At 35.6% G+C, this 20,113-nt stretch overlaps 1 protein-coding gene across 23 annotated transcripts in view; it reads right to left on the reverse strand.

Moving 5' to 3' along the window:
* Positions 1-20,113, reverse strand: part of SCEL (sciellin) — a 177,518-nt gene that overhangs the window by 36,333 nt on the left and 121,072 nt on the right. For 16 of the 23 annotated variants that reach the window (XR_009005864.1, XM_057532552.1, XM_057532554.1 and 13 more), the window contains 6 exons: positions 18,877-18,936; positions 10,858-10,917; positions 9,630-9,689; positions 5,694-5,753; positions 3,634-3,693; positions 49-111 (listed from right to left, as the gene is read on the reverse strand). Coding sequence is in view for 22 of the 23 variants with exons in the window: in XM_057532552.1 (XP_057388535.1) it covers positions 49-111; positions 3,634-3,693; positions 5,694-5,753; positions 9,630-9,689; positions 10,858-10,917; positions 18,877-18,936 (363 nt within the window). In the remaining variant the exon portion in view is untranslated. The remainder of the gene's footprint in view (positions 1-48; positions 112-3,633; positions 3,694-5,693; positions 5,754-9,629; positions 9,690-10,857; positions 10,918-18,876; positions 18,937-20,113) is intronic. The other 7 variants (XM_057532540.1, XM_057532547.1, XM_057532543.1 and 4 more) reach the window with 7 other exon arrangements.

The following is a 20,113-nucleotide window of genomic DNA, read 5'->3' on the forward strand; positions in this document are numbered from 1 at the left end:
AGTTAAGGAGAAACAAAGCAAAGTAAATAAATCACATCCTTCTCTTACCCGGCTGTGTTTTTGACAGCTTTGGGGCTTACGTTAATAAGTTCATCAAGATCTTGTTCACTGCTAAAACAAAATAAAATAAAAGGTCAAATTCAGTTGGAAATCAGAAACAATGGCTGGCATTGTTTCTTCTGATGCTTGTGAAACATTCCATGGGATCCTAGACAAAAAGTGATAAATTTACCGAGTTTCTACTTTATATATATTAGTTATATTAGTTATCTTTTTAAAATCCTCAAAACAACTGAGTTAAATATTACCATTCTCTCTTTAAAAATAAATTGAGTTTCATAGAAATTAAGACACTCTTTGGGCCAGATACCTAAGAAATGACTGAGGGTGAACGAGGATTGAAACCATAGCTGAACCCCAAACCACATGCTCCCTTCTGCTAACATCCTTCCTCTCTCTATTCACAATAATTCCTTACATCTGCACAATGCTTTTCACCAACATTATCATCACAATAATCTTGAGAGGTAGCTTGGAGTTACTCTGTCACGCTTTTCTTAACTTTTGCTCCAGTGAATGATGGGTCTTAACTTTTCAAGAAGACAGGAGTATAATCAAAATCATGTAGAAATATTCTAATCAAGTATTAGAATGTTATGTCACCAATTTTCTGAAGAGTCATTTAAAAATTAATCCTTGGGTTTGTGAAAGAGAAGAAAGCCAATATTCTTTGGTTTATTCAGTTTTGTGAACTTGTAATTTATTTACTATAAACTTGCAGTAATAACCTACTTATGCTACTTATGTTATCCAATGAATTTCTCAAATAGTCATTAGACAGAATTAGCTTCAATATTACAATTTGAACAATATTATAATGTAATAAATTGAAGCAACACAATAAAAGAAAAAATCTATCTACCATTATTACACATCAACAAATCGATTTGTTCTCATTTTTTTCATGTTCCCTTTCAAATGTCCTTAGCCAAATAATCTTATTCTGGGGCATAAATTGAAGACTTGTTCACGAGTCTTCAATAATCTTAATAAGCTTATCTTTTATTTGCTGAGGGAGTCACTTTGATAAGATTGTTCAGATCTTGGTTCCTAAAAAATGTTGTAAATTTCAATATGGGGGTAAAATCAAGTCAAATCAACTACAATTTGTACATTTTTTTCAATATTAATATTGAATCAAGTGATTGTTGTTAATTCAAAACTTCATCTTACTTGAGTTCTTTTTTTAGCCCTCTGTAAAAGCAGGTGGCTACTATCAATTCATTTCTTACACAACTACATATATATGAAAATTTAATTTAGTTTTATTCTTATTTCTTTTAAGACAACTTCAAATTTAAATTGCTCTTAAACTCCTTGTTTTCCAAGAATATTTTTGAAGCTTGTAATGAATAAGAGAAAAATTTAAATTGTTCATCATTTGCACGTGTTCCTTGCTTCCCTCCCCTCAAAACAAAACAAAACAAAAACCTGGGATTTTTTTTAAAAAGAGGCTATTTCCTGATTCTAAAGTATGGAGGTAATATACATAATATGAATATGTAACATTCAGGCTACTCCAAGATATTAATCAGTTCAGAATCATGCTTCATGCAATGCTAAGTCAGAACAAGGAAAACTTCAGATTATATAACTTGCTTTTATTCTAAACAAATAGGCAATAATAGCTCTAAAGAGACATTTCTGTTATCGCACTGGGCCTTCATACCAACTCTAACATCAGAAGGCCTGAACAAGATGCCTAATTTGCTATACCTTATTATTGGACAATTTGTTATACATCCTGAAAAGAAAAAAGACTGGAAAGGCTTATATCACTGAACTAATCTTTAGGATTAACCTATAAACTAATTTTATCATGTACATATCCTTCCATGTAAATTATTGCATTCTATTATATTGAACTATATGAAATTGTCCTCTTGTGGATCAAAAATTATTGAATGTCAACAATTTCATAAAATTCAATCTAACAGATAATTTCTTTGGTATCTTCTTTGAACTAAGCAATGAGTGGTGCAATGGGGATCCAACAATGAAGAAAAACAGTAACAGTAATAATAATACCAATAGATAATATCTAATAAGCACTTGAGAAATAAGTGCTTCATAAGCTTGCTCGCATCTAATTTTTCTGGTAATTCATGAAGAAGGTAATTCTTACAATCCCCACTTTACAGATAAAGAAGCTGAAGCTTAAAGGAGGTTAAACGATTTGTCCAAGATTATACAGCTAATAAGTATTCCCCGAACTCAAAAATTTCACTACCAAGTAGAAAAGATGGACACATGACCTAATGCAATACATGGCAGAGGGTGGGTACTGAAACAAGGCTCACACACTGCACGGGAAAGGTCATATCATTAAGGCCATCTTCACTTTACAAACTAAGTCATCTTGGAAGAGGGACAAGGGATAGCTGTCTTTCATTGACTCTTTTATCTGTAACGTGAAGTATTACATGGTCTCTGGATTCAGTACCTGATCCTCAGACAGTGGCAACGCGTTACGTTCTTATTTAGTGAACAAAATCTAAGGACAATTTAGCACTAAATAATCAGATAAAAGAATGATAAAATCTTTGGTCTAACCATAAAGTGAATAAAACAAGATATGCAAGGGAGGCTTTGTTTCGGAAGCTGTTCCAAGTACATTCAGAGTTGATCTTCTTCACTCACCCACATGAAATACTGTTTAGTCCAGGAGTCAGCAAACTATGGTCCTCAAGCTAAATTCAGCCTGTAGTCTTGTTATATAAGTAAAGTTTTATTGGAACACAGCCATGCCCATTCCTTTACGATGTATTATCAATGGTTGCTAGTTGACTAGTTAAAATAGAGACTGTTTTGGTCCCCCAAACCTGAAATATTTACTACCTAGCCCTTTAAGCAAAAGTTTCTGACTCCTGATCTAGTCTAATAAACTTTATATGATATCTACCTACTGTAAAAATAGAATTCCTATACACCAAGTAAGATAGAATATCTACCAGAAAGAAAATATATACCTTGGTATCTTTTATATTTAACTCACATTCAAACTAGCATAACAATATATATTTATAGATTCGTGGTTTTTTTACATCTCTTTGCTTACTCAACACAACGTACCTTAAAGAAAATTCTCTCTATAAAAGACAAATGTTATCCTTTGTATTCTTTATTATTTCAATAAATTAAGTATAATTTTAAAAAATAACCTCCCAACTTTAGGAATTGAGTGTAAACATAAGAGAAGAGGGAAAAAATGATGAAGGAAAAAGGAAGGAGAATTTTCTTCACATGAAGACCTTCTCTTAGGCTGCTTATATCTAAGAAATTGTTTGGGGAAGATATTTCATCCCAGGAGGAAACCTGATTCATTTTGAGGAAATCCCAAGCATGGAACACAAATCCCACACTGATAAGAGATTATTCCCATATTTTAAGGAATTCCTCCACAAATATCCACAACCAGGGAGCCCTGAATAAGGACTTGAAGACTAGGTTTCTGACACAGAGGTATTGATTTTGGGTCCCATTATTGGCTGTCTCTGTGATGGGACAATGAGTTTTATCATATTTTCGAGGTTGAATAGAAGAAAATGGAGAAATAAGTTCCATAAACCTCACCCTTGGTTAGTTCTGTTTGTTTCTGGAGCCACTTCGATGAGATTGTCAAGACTTTGGCCCCTTTAAAACATGGAAGAAATGATCAGAGAAATGGTCAACTTACATCAAGTGGTTGCAAATATTTATTAAAATGGAGAAACATTTTTATTATAGAAATATTTTACTATAAAATATTTATTAAAACAGAGATCATCTCAAGGGGTTGGAGTTTTTCAGTGTTGACTCTGAAAATATATATTTGGACCTAACTATAACTGCATAGAAATAATAAACAATAATTAATGGTTTCAGAAAATTCATGATGTGCCAGGCACTCTTCTAAGTGATTTACGTGATTTCTATGATTTAATCCTCACATCAGTCCAATGAAATAGTGTTAAAAAAATTAATAAACAGAAACTTCAATGAAATAGAGTTAGGAGACCAGAAGGGGGAGTTCTTGTGCCCTATGATAATAGCGGAGTCCAAGAGGAAGAAGAATGACTCCTCTTCTTTCCTGGCAGGGACTCAGCCAATGAAAAGCCTTGAACTCTTTGTTTACTGTAGCCCTCCCAGCCTCCTTTTCTCCTTCTATAAAAGTGTTCCTCCCTTCCCCTTCAGGGACTTGCATATGGCTCCCCACGGTTGCAGACCCCAAACTGCAATTCTCTGGTGATCCTGAGTAAATCCACCTTGGCTGGAGAAATATCTGGCAGTCTATTTGTTTCAGGTCAACAACAGTAAGTATTATCATCCTGATTTCACAAAGGGAAAAGCTAAGACACACAAAGATTAAGTTTTTGCCACATGGCTAGTAGTGGCAAGGCTGGAATCTAAAGCTATGTAATCTAACTCCAGGGTGCGTGCACATTCTATAACAACAACCATCTTACTGGAACTTAATAACTGAATTGACATTGGAAGTGATCAGGGAGCATCTGGTCCAATTTCCTCACTGTGAGGATGAAAAAACTGAAGTCCAAACAGGGAGTGTGGCCATGCCCATTTCACACTGCTAGTGAGGATACAGCCAGGCCCAGACCCCCATCTCTGGGCTCTGGTCTGATTCTCTTTCCTCTCTCCTGTGCCATCCCTCTGCTTAAGAAAAATAAATCAACAAATGAAAGTATCCCATCCATCCTGAAAAAACAACTGTGCACCTAATGCATCAAGGCACCTGCATTATATTAGAAATCATTTGACCAAAATCTTAAACATTTTACATAAAAGATCATGGGGGTTCCATGGTTTTTCTTGAACTACCATTGATACATTGATACTATAGCAGTGTCAGTCTGCTGAAATGATGATTTAATAATGTTTTTAAGCATTGGTTAATGTGAAACAAAAAAAGAGGGGCGTATTCAATCTTGCACTTGCACACTTTTTCCTGTTCTTGGGTTCACTTTGATGAGGTTACTGAGGTCTTTGGAACTTTAAACAAAAAAGCAAACAAAAACATAATAAGTAAAAACGGAATTAAGTCAACTAAGTACTTTGAAGGATATATGTGCTCAAGATGAATTTTGCGATTAGGTTTTGAGAGAAATCAATACCAGTCTATGCCCTTCATTTAAAAGAGTAAAAATTTTGACCTCCATACAAATCATTGGTATACTAGCTCAGTTTCCCATTTACAATCAAAATAAAACCATAAAATTAGGGCAAGATTGAGTTAAAAAGATCAATTCTGGAACTATTTGCCAAAAACTCTCGCCTGGCCAGCCCCTTTCAGTATTCTACATAATGCTATAGCTATAATTAAACTATATTTTGTTAATAATTTTCATTTGTAGTGCCTTTTTGCTTTAAAGGGATTTTATATCCATTATTGCACTTGATCCTTAATAATCAAATGACAAAGATGGAACAGACATTACGATCCTCATTTTATAACTAAAGAAGCCTCAGCTCAGTGTTCGAGGGACTTGCTCCAAGGCACCCAGCCAGTAAGTAATGGAGCTCAGACTTTCTGACTCCACAGATTTTTCAGCATAGCTTCTCTAATGAGAGCCACAAATTGATGCAGAATTTGATGCACAAATTGATGGGAAGGAAGAAAGATACGATATAATCCTCACCCTGGGTTACTTCTGTTTACTTCAGGGGTCACTTTGATGAGATTGTCAAGGCACTGGCCCCTTTAAAGCATAGAAAACATGATGAGGTTAATGATAGACTAGAACCAAGTTGATAAAACTATTCATTAAAACTCAGGGACAGTATAAACACTCACTGAAATCATGCCAAAGAGTTGAAGATTGTTAAAGGTACGCAGAAGTATGTAGGGATTTATATCTCTCTGAAACACATTGAGACTCAGTGAGAATATTTTAATCTTGGAGCCATTAGGGCCACTAGCAAATACTGAACTAGGACTCTATTTTGATTCATTGAATGCTATGCTCTTAGCCTTTTCCAGGTGCACTAAACATATTTTGTAATAGTCTGTATACACATTTCATGGAACATTCCACAAGACACAACTCTACCCATCAACTTCCAACATGCTGTGGGAACTTTGGAGAACACATATTTTGTAAAATTGACATTCATTAGCAGATTTTCTATTTAAACACTGGATTTAGATAAGTATACCAATTTGTTAAAGTCCATGATATACAAATCTGGTATCTGCTGCTGGTACTTATAACTGTGTGTTAAAACTACAAATTTTGACTAGTTGTGTTGGCAACAAACAATAGGAAGATTAAACTCTATAAAGTTCTGAAATGTAAGCTATATTTACTATAATATAAAACTCCGCGTAGTCAGTGAAAACACGTCAGTAATTTATGATTACCCTTTAGTATATCTGCTTCTGATTTTAATGGAATTTTGCTTTTCCTATTGCTTTTCTACATGTGTTTTCCACATTCGCAGTGCCAGCCAAAGTGCCTCTGATCTACAGAGGATACCACATGGGTAAAGAACGTCCACAGAAGGCACTTTTACACCCTGGATCCCCATGCCCTGTGGCCCTGCTAAGATCGATCATGAAATCTCTGAGGTTGCGTCAATGCAACATCAAAGGTATAGATATTTGGAAGCAGCTAGACGTTGACTCAAGTTTTTACTTGTATGCAGATGTCTGAGAATGTGTACATCCCTGTTAAAAGCAGCAATAAAAAATTTGATCCTTTTTCATGCAAATAATGAAACTATTAACCCTGAAAGAGACAACCATTCTACCCCAATACCCTTTGCTGATTTTTTTAACCCTTTGTTGCCTGAATGAAATATGTGGAATTTGAATGCCAGTGACTGAGAAAAAAATTCCCAGGATTCTGTTTCTAGATTTGAGTACTCAAAAAGAAACCCCACAACATTAAGCACTGCAACTCCAACCTTGTAATATTTGTGTTGGTTGTGTTGTCAAGACCTTGATCTCTTTAAATATATTAAATAGAGCACATATCAGTATAAGGTTCCCTAAATTTTAAAGTTCATATAGTCAAAAAAGAAGAGTGTGCTATTTAATGTAGTAATGTAAAATAATATTTTGAGCTCAACTGTGGGAAGCAATGCCTCATAGTGTATATGTCTTCAATATTTATGCATTCTTTCAATCCACAAATAGTTATGGAAGGCCTACTATGGGCCCCAAGTTATGGGACAATACAGATGGGCTTAGCCCTCAAGAAGCTTCCATTCTAACTTGATGAGAGGCAGGCAATATGCAATCAAATGTATAAATGAATGCCACATTTCCAGATAATAATATATGCTATGAAGAAAGTAAAAAAGAGTGTCTGGTGCCTGCAATGCTGGGGTTGAAGGAGGGGGTGGTGACTTAATTATATTCAATGCTCAGAAACGATCTCTTTGAGAAGGTGACAGTATGGGAATAGAGCTTCCCAAAGTGGGAATAGCATACACAGAAGTGTTAAGGCAGAAGTGAGCCTGGAATAGAAAAAAGATCAGTTTGGCTGGACTTTACTGAACATGTGAAAGGCCATCGCTAAAGTTTAGAACTTTATTCTACCTGAAATAAGAGAACATTGAAAGTTTTTAATAAGGGAGGGAGATGATCTTATTTTACTTTTAAGAGATCTACAGAATTTAATAATGCTTGGTAAAGGAAAAAAAAAAAGATCACTATTGTCCCTAAAAGGTCCCAGGAAGCACACACATACACAACCACGAACATAGGTACTCATATACACACAAAAGCACACGGATATACTTACACATATATTTAGGCACACACAAGCATGTGTACACAAGTACGCCATCAAACACACATTTTCACTTGTTTGCACAGACACACACCCGTATGCACTCACACATGTAGGCATACACACATGAATGCACACACAAGCATACACACGATTGCACACATCTGCATGTGTGTATACACATGTGTACACATAGGCACACACACACACACACCCCAACCTATGAAAAACAATAGGTGATGATTTGAAATACTCTTTTTAATAAAAATTAGAAAGGAAAAACATGAATTTTTCTTGGAGAGTCAAAGTAAATTAAATATTTGAACAGTATCTAAATTATTAAGAAAACATAATTCATGTGAATCTTTATTATTGCTAAAACTATTCATATCTACTATGTGCCAGGCATGACAGTATTATGATCCTTATTTTGTAGGTGAGTAAACTGAAGCATGGGGACACAGCTAGCAAGTGACAGAGCCAGAATTTGAACCCAGGTCCTTTAGACTCCCTGCTCCCAACCTCAAGTTACCTCCCTGAAATACCCAGGTAGCCAAGGAAGTCAGTGCTTTCTTCTCAGTCTGTCGATGCAAAATTGTACACGTCTGCAACTCATAGGGTCACTGGGCCTGCAATCACACTGTGCTGCTGAGAACAGGACGGCCTGACAGCACGCACCAGCTTTCAGCCAGCCAGGCTCTGCTGACAGGGCCTGCAGGCATCAGTGACACATTTTAGAATCAACGCATAATAATATGTACTGAGTGAATGGAATGGAAAGGAGTTCAAAAGAAACCACATGGAATTATTTGGTATACTTTTCAGCAACACGCCAACAAGCTCAGTTTCAGATATGTTCCATCTGTTTTTAAAAAAAAAAAAAAAAAAGCAAGAGGACATAAGCTTTCCAGATTTACTTGACAATTCATGGGTAGGGTAATTCGTTTACAAGGTACACTTTGTTAAGCTCTTCATCTTTAAACATACACTGCACTATATACACATACCCACACTACACACAAACATAGTACACATGTACACACACAGTTTGTACATAAACACATCCACACACACTACTTACAGTCCCACATACACTTGTTTATATATGCTATTTATGCATACATACACATACACACACACTACTTATACATACACACATATATTTATATATATATATATGCATTGTGATGGTTAATTTCATGTGTCAGTTTGACTGGGCCACAGAGTGCCCAGATATTTGGTCAAATATTATTCCAGGTGTGTCTGTGAGTGTGTTTTGGGATGAGACTAACATCTGAATCTGTAGACTGAGTAAAGCAGATGGCCGTCCCTAACGGCCATGTGCCAATTCAGAAGGGCAGGTGCCAATTCCTTATAATAAATCTCTCTTTCTCTCTCTCTCTATATATATTCTATTGTTCTGTTTCTCTGGAGAACCCTGATTAATACGCACACATACACTTTTACCAACACACTTATACATATACACTAATATATACACACATTTATATGTAACACACTATTGACACATGCACATACACATACAGACACACACACACACACACACATACACTTACACACAAAGAAATAAATAGTAGAGAAGGGTAGTCAAATTCCCATTTAATTTCTCAAAATCTACCTTATAGCAAATGTCACCTGAGAATAAAATGCAAATAAAATTCTGTGTATCACTCATATAGAATTGCTTAATATGATGTATTCGGAAAAAAAGAGTTCAGTTCGGTTTGAATTTCAATTTGCTCTCCTGAATGCAAGCACTCAGAATTCCAATGTGTTTATAAATACCAAAGGAGAAATAAAAAGCTTTAAATTACTTACCTCTTGATATTTTTATTTGTTTCAGGATTCACTTTAATAAGCCCATCGAGGTCTTGTTTCCTTTGAATAAGGAAATGAGTTTTAATGAATGTCATTAAAATAAAACACTAATCAAGTGAACAATGATTGGCAAAATTAAGAAGTGGTAAGTATACACGTTCTCTATCAATGTAATTTTTAAAGCTCTAAATGCAAATGAAAATTCTTCTCTTACATCTTGAACTGAAGACCATTTAAGTTTCCTAATTTACCAACAAGAAACATATGATGTTTTTGTTTTGTTCTCAAAATGCATAAGTATATGTGAAACTTGTTATTTAACAAAATCAGCTTTGTCCTCAGATACATCTTGTTAGAACACCCCAGATGGGTGGCACTGAAGTAATGTTGAGTTAGATAAAGTTCTATGCTGGATCCAGATAGAATGTAAATTTCCATCTAACAAATCAGATATAATTGCCTATTCTGTTTTTAAATAATAATAAAATATAAAAGGTGATAATAGTTTAACAATATGAAAAATAATTTTAAAAATATGTCTTCATATAAACGTAACCATTCCACCTTTTAAAATATAATTAGATTATGGTGAATTATAAGAGCAAGAAAAAATACCTTACATGGTAGGAAAATTAATGACACTTCTTGGGGAGACACATGTCACCTCCATAAAATGCACTGAGTAATACCAAAAGGGGCATAGCCCGAAACCAAAGGGGGCAGTAGAGGATGGCAGAGGTATTGTGATTGAGTACTGCTGCCTTGTCAACATAGCCCTGAAGAAGAGAAGTGGTGGGGTGTTCTTCCTCCCAGTGTGTGTATCTGCCCAGCCCCTCCCCTGGGCTCCCTTCTGAGACCACCATCCTCAAAGAAGTTGATTTTCAGTAGTTTTAGTCAAGACTCACTCTTGGCTATCTCTGTCATTTTGGAGATCCACTTTAAAAATATTGTCAAGATTGTGCTTTCTTTAGATGCAAACAAATTCAATTCAGTAACTCACCCCTAAAACCAAATCAAAATCTGGGAGAAAAGGCAATTTACTATTAAACAATGGGGCAATTCTTCAAAAATAAGCAATTTTATTGGGAGCAAGGAGGAAAGGTCATGTGGCCTATCATTATTATCCAATTCCATGCCAGTAAAACATATTTCTAAAGTTAAAATGCCAAATCATTTTATCTTATTGTCACTTACAGAAATCAGATTTAAAGATACTAATCAGTCTTACCCAGTGGTGTTTTCACTTTCTTTGGGATTCACTTTGATAACATTATCAAGGTCTTCACCTCTTAAAAAAAATTTAGATCAGTTTCAAAGTATTCCCACAGTATTTTTTTATATACACATTCCATATTATTGATGATTAATTCAAGCTTTTGGAGAAGATTATTATACTGGTATTAAATTCATTTTTGTTATGAAAGTTACCTATCAATAATATAGTTAAGTTAATCTCTAGGATTCTATTGGGCTCCAGGTAAATTTAAATTTAGATAGACTCGCCAAAGTAAAGCTCAGGGCAGTAGAGTTCAGACACAGAAGAGAGAAGCCAAACTCAAAGATGTGACCCCCTTCAGTATACTGAGAAGATCACACAATTAACCCAGTAGAAAATAAGCAAGATTTAGAAACATCAAAGCAGTTCTCACCCTCTGCTAGTCTGATCTGTCCTAGCATTTGCTTTGATAACCATTTTGAGATCTTGGATTCTTTGGAAAAAACATGGAGACCTTATGTCAATTAACTTGCATTCAATTTTTTCTGAAAACCATATAAATAAGAATGTCCCTGAAAGGATGTCAGATGTTTCCAGGGCCAACTGACCAGAGAAACTTCAATATAATTATCCCTTAGCTTATCTTTTTTAATTTCCACAGTAGTACTTGGTTTAAATTAGTTTAAAAAATCTTCGCCAACACACCTCTCACTTTGCAATTTTGTCCTTTCTATTTCTTAATTTAAATAGAAAATTTGTCTCATTTTTAAATTATTTAAGAAAATATAGAATAAGAGATTATGCAGTAAGTTTTCCTGCACTTACTTCAGTGCAACTCAAGCATGTGGTCTTATGGAAACAGGATTCATCATATTCTTTGCCTACTATCTCTGATAGGCCCCAAAGTGCAACAGTTCAACTGTGACAGAGGAAAGCATAACACTCCCATTTCCAACAAGGTGTAAAAATCTAACGTGAAAAAAGAGAGCCCCATTATGTTAGGAGCTTTACTTTCCCTTTCTCGTTTTTGTCAGTCCTTTGATTAACTTTAATAAGACTTCCAAGGCCTTGGTTTCTTTATAACATTGGAGGGGGCAGGGAGAGCACAGCAACGGCGAGAGAAAGAGAGAGAGAGATTCAACAGTAGATTTTTCACAACAGCAGTAAGACGTTATCAGTACCTGAAACATCAGAAGTCTTTCGAAATATTTAATTCAAGTGGCTCTTCTCATGCCAAATGCTGATATGCTAACTATCCTACAGTGAGGACCCAACCATTACTCAGTTATGATTAAATCAATTTAAACGTAAAAGTTCCCCCCACATCTCAGCTTTTGCTTTCATTATTCTTTGAGAGTGGGTTGGTGAGAAACTAACTTTAATATATGTGTTGAGATATTGTCTTCCTTAAACATGAAAAGCATTCACATCAAGGGTGGAAATCAGATGATCAACATTTTAAATCTAAACATTTTGAAGATTTAGACAAGTCATTTTTAATAAAAAGTAACCTGGGAAAGGTAGAAATAACTCTTTGATGACCCCAGTACTTTATATGAGTTGACCACAACCAATAAAACTTTCACACGCCAATAGCTTAAAACAATTAGGGAATATGAAAGCTAATCTCTCTAAATCCCCCAGTTGTTCAATGCCATTTTCATCTGTCTCTGTTTTTCACTGTGATAAGACCGCTGACATTTGAGGGTTTTTCTGTGTAAGGAAGAAGGAAGGGAGACAGGCAGGGAAGAAGGAAAAGAAACTGTGGGCTCTCCCTACCACACCAAAGAGACCCATCCTTTCTGCATCAAAGCCCAGCTGCTATCAAGTTATACCAGCTTACAAACCCCTTCTCTTTTCTCCTCCTTCCTAGCCCACACGATTGACTTGTGTTCACCCACTTTTCCTAATTTCCACCACTTGTATGGAACTTTCCAAACTTCATTTATTTATTTATCTTTTAATTAATTAATTAAAATTATTTTTAACATCTTTATTGGAGTATAAATGCTTTACAATGGTGTGTTAGTTTCTGCTTTGTAACAAAGTGAAACCTATACATATACATATATCCCCATATCTCCTCCCTCTTGCATCTCCCTCCCACCCTACCTATCCCACCCCTCTAGGTGGTCACAAAGCACAGAGCTAATCTCCCTGTGTAATGTGTCTGCATCCCACTAGCTATCTATTTTGCATTTGGTAGTATATATAAATCCATGCCACTCTCTCACTTTGTCCCACCTTACCCTTCCCCCTCCCCGTGTCCTCAAGTCCATTCTCTACGTCTGCGTCTTTATTCCTGCCCTGTCCCTAGGTTCTTCAGAATCATTTTTTGGTTTTTTTTTAGATTCCATATATATGTGTTAGCATACGATATTTATTTTTCTCTTTCTGACTTACTTCACTCTGTATGACAGTCTCTAGGTCCATCCACCTCACTACAAATAACTCAGTTTCGTTTCTTTTTACGGCCGAGTAATATTCCATTGTATATATGTGCCACATCTTCTTTATCCATTCATCTGATGATGGACACTTAGGTTGTTTCCATGTCCTAGCTACTGTAAATAAAGCTGCAATGAATACTGTAGTACATGTCTCTTTTTGAATTATGGTTTTCTCAAGGTATATGCCCAGTAGTGGGATTGCTGGGTCATATGGTAGTTCTATTTTTAGTTTTTAAAGGAAACTCCATACTGTTCTCCATAGTGGCTGTATCAACTTACATTCTCACCAACAGTGCAAGAGGGTTCCTTTTTCTCCACACCCTCTCCAGCATTTATTGTTTGTAGATTTTGTGATGATGCCCATTCTGACCGGTGTGAGGTGATACCTCATTGTAGTTTTGACTTGCATTTCTCTAATGATTAATGATGTTGAGCATCCTTTCATTGTTTGTTGGCAATCTGTATATCTTCTTTGGAGAAATGTTCATTCAGGTCTTCTGCCCATTTTTGGATTGGGTTGTTTGTTTTCTTGATATTGAGCTGCATGAGTTGCTTGTATATTTTGGAGATTAATCCTTTGTCAGTTGCTTCGTTTGCAAATATGTTCTCCCATTCTGAGGGTTGTCTTTTCATCTTGTTTATGGTTTCCTTTGCTTTGCAAAAGCTTTTAAGTTATATTAAGTCCCATTTGTTTATTTTTGTTTTTATTTCCATTCCTCTAGGAGGTGGGTCAAAAAGGATCTTGTTGTGATTTATGTCATAGAGTGTTCTGCCTATGTTTTCCTCTGAGAGTTTGATAGTGTCTGGCCTTAAATTTAGGTCTTTAATCCATTTCGAGTTTATTTTTGTGTACGGTGTTAGGGAGTGTTCTAATTTCATTCTTTTACATGTAGCTGTCCAGTTTTCCCAGCACCACTTATTGAAGAGGCTGTCTTTTCTCCATTGCATACTCTTGCCTCCTTTATCAAGGATAAGGTGACCATATGTGCATGGGTTTATCTCTGGGCCTTCTATTCTGTTCCATTGATCTATATTTCTGTTTTTGTGCCAGTACTATACTGTCTTCATTACTGTAACTTTGCAGTATAGTCTGAAGTCAGGGAGCCTGATTCCTCCAGCTCCATTTTTCTTTCTCAAGATTGCTTTGGCTATTCGGGGTCTTTTGTGTTTCCATACACATTGTGAAATTTTTTGTTCTAGTTCTGTGAAAAATGCCATTGGTAGTTTGATAGGGATTGCATTGAAGCTTTAGATTGCTTTGGGTAGTATAGTCATTTTCACAATGTTGATACTTCTAATCCAAGAACATGGTATATCTCTCCATCTGTTTGTATCATCTTTAATTTCTTTCATCAGTGTCATACAGTTTTCTACATACAGGTCTTTTGTCTCCTTAGGTAGGTTTATTCCCAGGTATTTTATTCTTTTTGTTGCAATGGTAAATGGGAGTGTTTCCTTAATTTCTCTTTCAGATTTTTCATCATTAGTGTATAGGAATGAAAGAGATTTCTGTGCATTAATTCTGTATTCTGCTACTTTACCAAATTCATTGATTAGCTCCTGTATTTTTTCTGGTAGCATCTTTAGGATTCTCTATCTAAAGTATCATGTCATCTGCAAACAGTGACAGTTTTACTTCTTCTTTTCCTGTTTGGATTCTTTTTATTTCTTTTTCTTCTCTGATTGCTGTGGCTAAAACTTCCAAAACTATGTTGAATAACAGTGGTGAGAGTGGGCAACCTTGTCTTGTTCCTGATCTTACTGGAAATGGTTTCAGATTTTTACCATTGAGAACAATGTTGGCTGTGGGTTTGTCATATATGGCCTTTATTATGTTGAGGTAAGTTCCCTCTATGCCTACTTTCTGGAGGGTTTTTATCATAAACGGTGTTGAATTTTGTCAAAAGCTTTCTCTGCATCTATTGAGATGATCATATGGCTTTTCTCCTTCAATTTGTTAATATGGTTTATCACATTGATTGATTTGCGTATGTTGAAGAATCCTTCCATTCCTTGGATAAACTCCACTTGCTCATGGTGTATGATCCTTTTAATATGCTGTTGGAATCTGTTTGCTAGTATTTTGTTGAGGATTTTTGCATCCATGTTCATCAGTGATATTGGCCTGTAGTTTTCTTTTTTTGTGACATCTTTGGTTTTGGTATCAGGGTGATGGTGGCCTTGTAGAATCAGTTTGGGAATGTCCCTCCCTCTGCTATATTTTGGAAGAGCTTGAGAAGGATAAGTGTTAGCTCTTCTGTAAATGTTTGATAGAATTTGCCTGTGAAGCCATCTGGTCCTAGGCTTTTGTTTGTTGGAAGATTTTTAATCACAGTCTCAATTTCAGTGCTGTGATTGGTCTGTTTATATTTTCTATTACCTCTTGGTTCAGTCTTGGAAGGTTGTGTTTTTCTAAGAATTTGTTGATTTCTTCCAGGTTGTCCATTTTATTGGCACATAGGTGCTTGTAGTAATCTCTCATGATCCTTTGTATTTCTGCAGTGTCTGTTGTAACTTCTCCTTTTTCATTTCTAATTCTATTGATTTGAGTCTTCTCCCTCTTTTTCTTGATGAGTCTGGCTAATGTTTTATCAATTTTGTTTATCTTCTCAAAGAACCAGCTTTTAGTTTTATTGATCTTTGCCATCGTTTCCTTCATTTGTTTTTCATTTATTTCTCGTCTGATCTTTATGATTTCCTTCCATCTGCTAACTTTGGGTTTTCTTTTGGTCTTCTTTCTCTAATTGCTTTAGGTGTAAGGTTAGGTTGTTTATTTGAGATGTTTCTTGTTTCCTGAGGTAGGATTGTATTGCTATAAACTTCCCTCTTACAACTGCTTTTGCTGCATCCCATAGGTTTTGGGTCATCATTTTTTTATTGTCATTTGTTTCTAGGTATTTTTTAAATTTCCTCTTTGATTTCTTCAGTGATCTCTTGGTTATTAAGTAGTGTATTGTTTAGCCTCCATATGTTTGTATTTTTTACAGTTTTTTCCCTGTAATTGATATCTTGTCTCATAGCGTTGTTGTCAGAAAAGATACTTGATACGATTTCAGTTTTTTAAAATTTACCAAGGCTTGATCTGTCCTGGAGAATGTTCCATGAGCACTTGAGAAGAAAGTGTATTCTGTTGTTTTTGGATGGAATGTTCTATAAATATCAATTAAGTCCATCTTGTTTACTGCATCATTTAAAGCTTGTGTTTCCTTATTTACTTTCATTTTGGATGAGCTGTCCATTGGTGAAAGTGGGGTGTTAAGTCCCCTACTATGATTGTGTTACTGTTGATTTCCCCTTTTATGGTTGTTAGCATTTGCCTTATGTATTTTGGTGCTCCTATGTTGGGTGCATAAATATTTACGATTGTTATATCTTCTTCTTGGATTGATCCCTTGATCATTATGTAGTGTCCTTCTTTGTCTCTTGTAATAGTCTTTATTTTAAAGTCTATTTTGCCTGCTATGAGAATTGCTACTCCAACTTTCTTTTGATTTCCATTTTGATGGAGCATCATTTTCATTCCCTCACTTTGGTCTGTATGTGTCCCTAGGTCTTAAGTGGGTCTCTTGTAGACAGCATACATACGGGTCTCGTTTTTGTATCCATTCAGCCAGTCTATGTCTTTTGGTTGGAGCATTTAATCCATTACATTTTAGGTAATTATCAGTATGTATGTTCCTATTACCATTTTCTTAATTGTTTTGGGTTTGTTATTATAGGTCTTTCCCTTCTCTTATGTTTTCTGCCTAGAGAAGTTCCTTTAGCATTTGTTGTAAAGCTGGTTTGGCAGTGCTGAATTCTCTTAGCTTTTGCTTGTCTGTGAAGGTTTGAATTTCTCCATTGAATCTGAATGAGATCCTTGCTGGGTAGAGTAATCTTGTTTGTAGGTTTTTCCCTTTCATCACTTTAAATATGTCCTGCCAATCCCTTCTGGCTTGCAGAGTTTCTGCTGAAAGATCAGCTGTTAACCTTATGGGGATTCCCTTGTATGTTATTTGTTGTTTTTCCCTTGCTGCTTTTAATATTTTTTTTTGTATTTAATTTTTAATAGTTTGATTAGTATGTGTCTTGGCATGTTTCTCTTTGGATTTATCCTGTATGGGACTCTCTGTGCTTCCTGGATTTGACTGACTATTTCCTTTCCCATATTAGGGAAGTTTTCAACTATAATGTCTTTAAATATTTTCTCAGTCCCTCTCTTTTTTTCTTCTTCTGGGATCCCTATAATTTGAAAGTTGGTGCATTTAATGTTGTCCCAGAGGTCTCTGAGACTCTCCTGAATTCTTTTCATTCTTTTTTCTTTATTCTGCTCTGTGGTAGTTATTTCCACTATTTTATCTTCCAGGTCACTTATCTGTTCCTCTGCCCCAGTTATTCTGCTACTGATTCCTTTTAGAGGATGTTTAATTTCATTTTCCAAAGTTCATTTCTTAAAAAATATGAAATCTCATCTTTTCCTGTAAAACTCATACAACCACTTACAGAGAACTGACTGCTTTCCCACTTCATCTGTTCCCCACTTGGAAAAAAAATCACCTGTAATAATGTTTGCACATTCACATTATAGTAATATGTTGTTAATAAGTGTTCAGTGTCTGAATGGAGTTTGTGATTGCCCACACTTTTTGTTATATAGACTTTGTTGTTTTCTACATCAGAGAGGGTTAAGAAGGCATACCACCGAGTTTGACTTGGAATGCTAGAATACCCATCTGTGCACAGCTTGGCGCAGATCAATGGTTTTTAAAGATAACCAGGACAATAGAAATAATCATCATGTTAGGAAAAGGCAAATGTAATGACACACTGAATACAAGGTAAACAGCCAATCTGGAGAAAAAGCAGTAGAGACCTCAGAAATCTTTATCCTTTGTCATTCTTGATTGTTCTGGGATTTTCTTTAATGAAACTGTCAAAAGTTTGATTTCTTTCAACATGAAAAATAATGTCAGTAGTAATTCATTTTCTAGTATATCAGTGCCAGTCTAGAACTATAAGTTAACTTCTTTAAATGCTCTTTAAATTAATAGTTACTGATCATTAATTAATCTTTTTTATGATACAAAATAAATAAAAGCATGGCTTTTGACCTTGAAATGTTTACAAGTGTATCTGAGTGATATACATATGAAGTGACTCAATCAAGATTGCAACTGAAAAATGCCTTACTCCCTTAGAAAGACTTCAGTGGTGAGGAGCTATGCTCCCAGCATCAAAATGTCCTATAGTGAACATATTTAGTTCATAAACCAGCCTACTGTTCACCACTTGTAATGGTCAGTTTGATTTCTTTCACTTTCTCATGTAAAAGGGAAGTTAGAGACCATCTAGATCATACCCTTCATTTTATGGACTGAGGAAACAGAGGTCTCCAGAGGTTAAGCCACTTGTCCAGGGTCACCCAGATTGATGTCGGTGGCAGAGCCAGTACCAAGACACCCACCCATCTCCTGACCCTGATCAAGTGCCTATTCCACCAGCCTGTCTGACTTTTGTCTTGAACAGGGGGTCTCCCCCAGGAAATGGCATACAGTTTAGGACTCAATCAAAGAAGCCTGTATGAGTCTAAATCAAACCTTACCCTTTTCCATCTTTGTCTGTCCGGGTATTCACAACGAGGAGATTTTCAAGGCTTTTGGGTCTATAAAACACAAAGAAATTCAAATAAAAGACTGCATATTGAAATAAAATTGTGTGGTATCTTGAAAGGTCAGATACAGTAAAAATTTTTCATGAATTGCTCATTTACTCTTACTGAATAGAGCAGCAGAAATCCTTCTGGGCAATCATGTCTGAACTAAATGTACAATACTGAGTGCACTGCCCCATCTGCTAGTACATTTTTATGCCAGAGGACATAACTCCCTTCCAGCTAATAATGTCTGAAAGAATAAAACAAGCAATCTGGGAGATAATATTTTCAGGTTAGAGACAGATGCACTTACATTTTCTCTGTTGGCTCTGCCTTAAGATTTGCTCTAAAGAGACCATCAATACCCTGATTTCTTTAAATGTATTGAACAAAATGGCTCATCAGTGCTAATAATGGATACCTAACTCATAAAAACATAGATCAGTTTACATATAAGACAGGAAAAAAAGCTGGTTAGGAAAGATGAGCTACAATTCTTGAAATCACTTTATTCCAAACAGGTATCTTCCTAGACTCAAAATTTAAATTGCAGTGGACCTTAAAGAAAAGAAAAGACAAGATACAGACTGGGGATCTACAAGCTGTAATAGGTTCATGGATGTGTTGTTTGGGTTCATGGAGTGTTTTTATTTTTTATGTGGGCCAATATTTACAAAGCTGGCCATGATATGTAGACACCTGGAGTTTCAGGATCTCCTGAAAGTGTCCTGCAACTTTAGGCTCAAATTCTCACGTGGCAACATCAGCTGGAGCTGAGAAACAGTTGGGCTCTCCCGGACAGGGTGCTCCCTCTACATTACAGAGCCAGCTCCCTTCACTCATCTATCCCTGCCTGGTCCCAGTAGGCTGTGAAGTCTGATTCTTAATCTAATGACACCTCTCTTTATAGGTAAGAAAACTGACATTTGCTTTGTTTCTTCTTCACTTTGGTCCCTGCCCGTTTTGTATGTTAGTGTGCCAAGTAACAGAGAGAGAACTAAAATTGCACAGACCTCTAACACAAACCTCAATTAATATGATCTTTAAGTTATGCAATTACAAATGACTCATAATAAGGAGATAATGTTAACTAAGAAAATGAGTGGTTTTTGTAGTGGTTCAACTAAAAGCATTCAGTGACCAAACCAAACTGTTTACATACTAATATATGAGTATTTCAGGAAGA

This window comes from Balaenoptera acutorostrata, chromosome 18, assembly GCF_949987535.1.
Source record: "Balaenoptera acutorostrata chromosome 18, mBalAcu1.1, whole genome shotgun sequence".
Classification (NCBI taxonomy): domain Eukaryota; kingdom Metazoa; phylum Chordata; class Mammalia; order Artiodactyla; family Balaenopteridae; genus Balaenoptera; species Balaenoptera acutorostrata.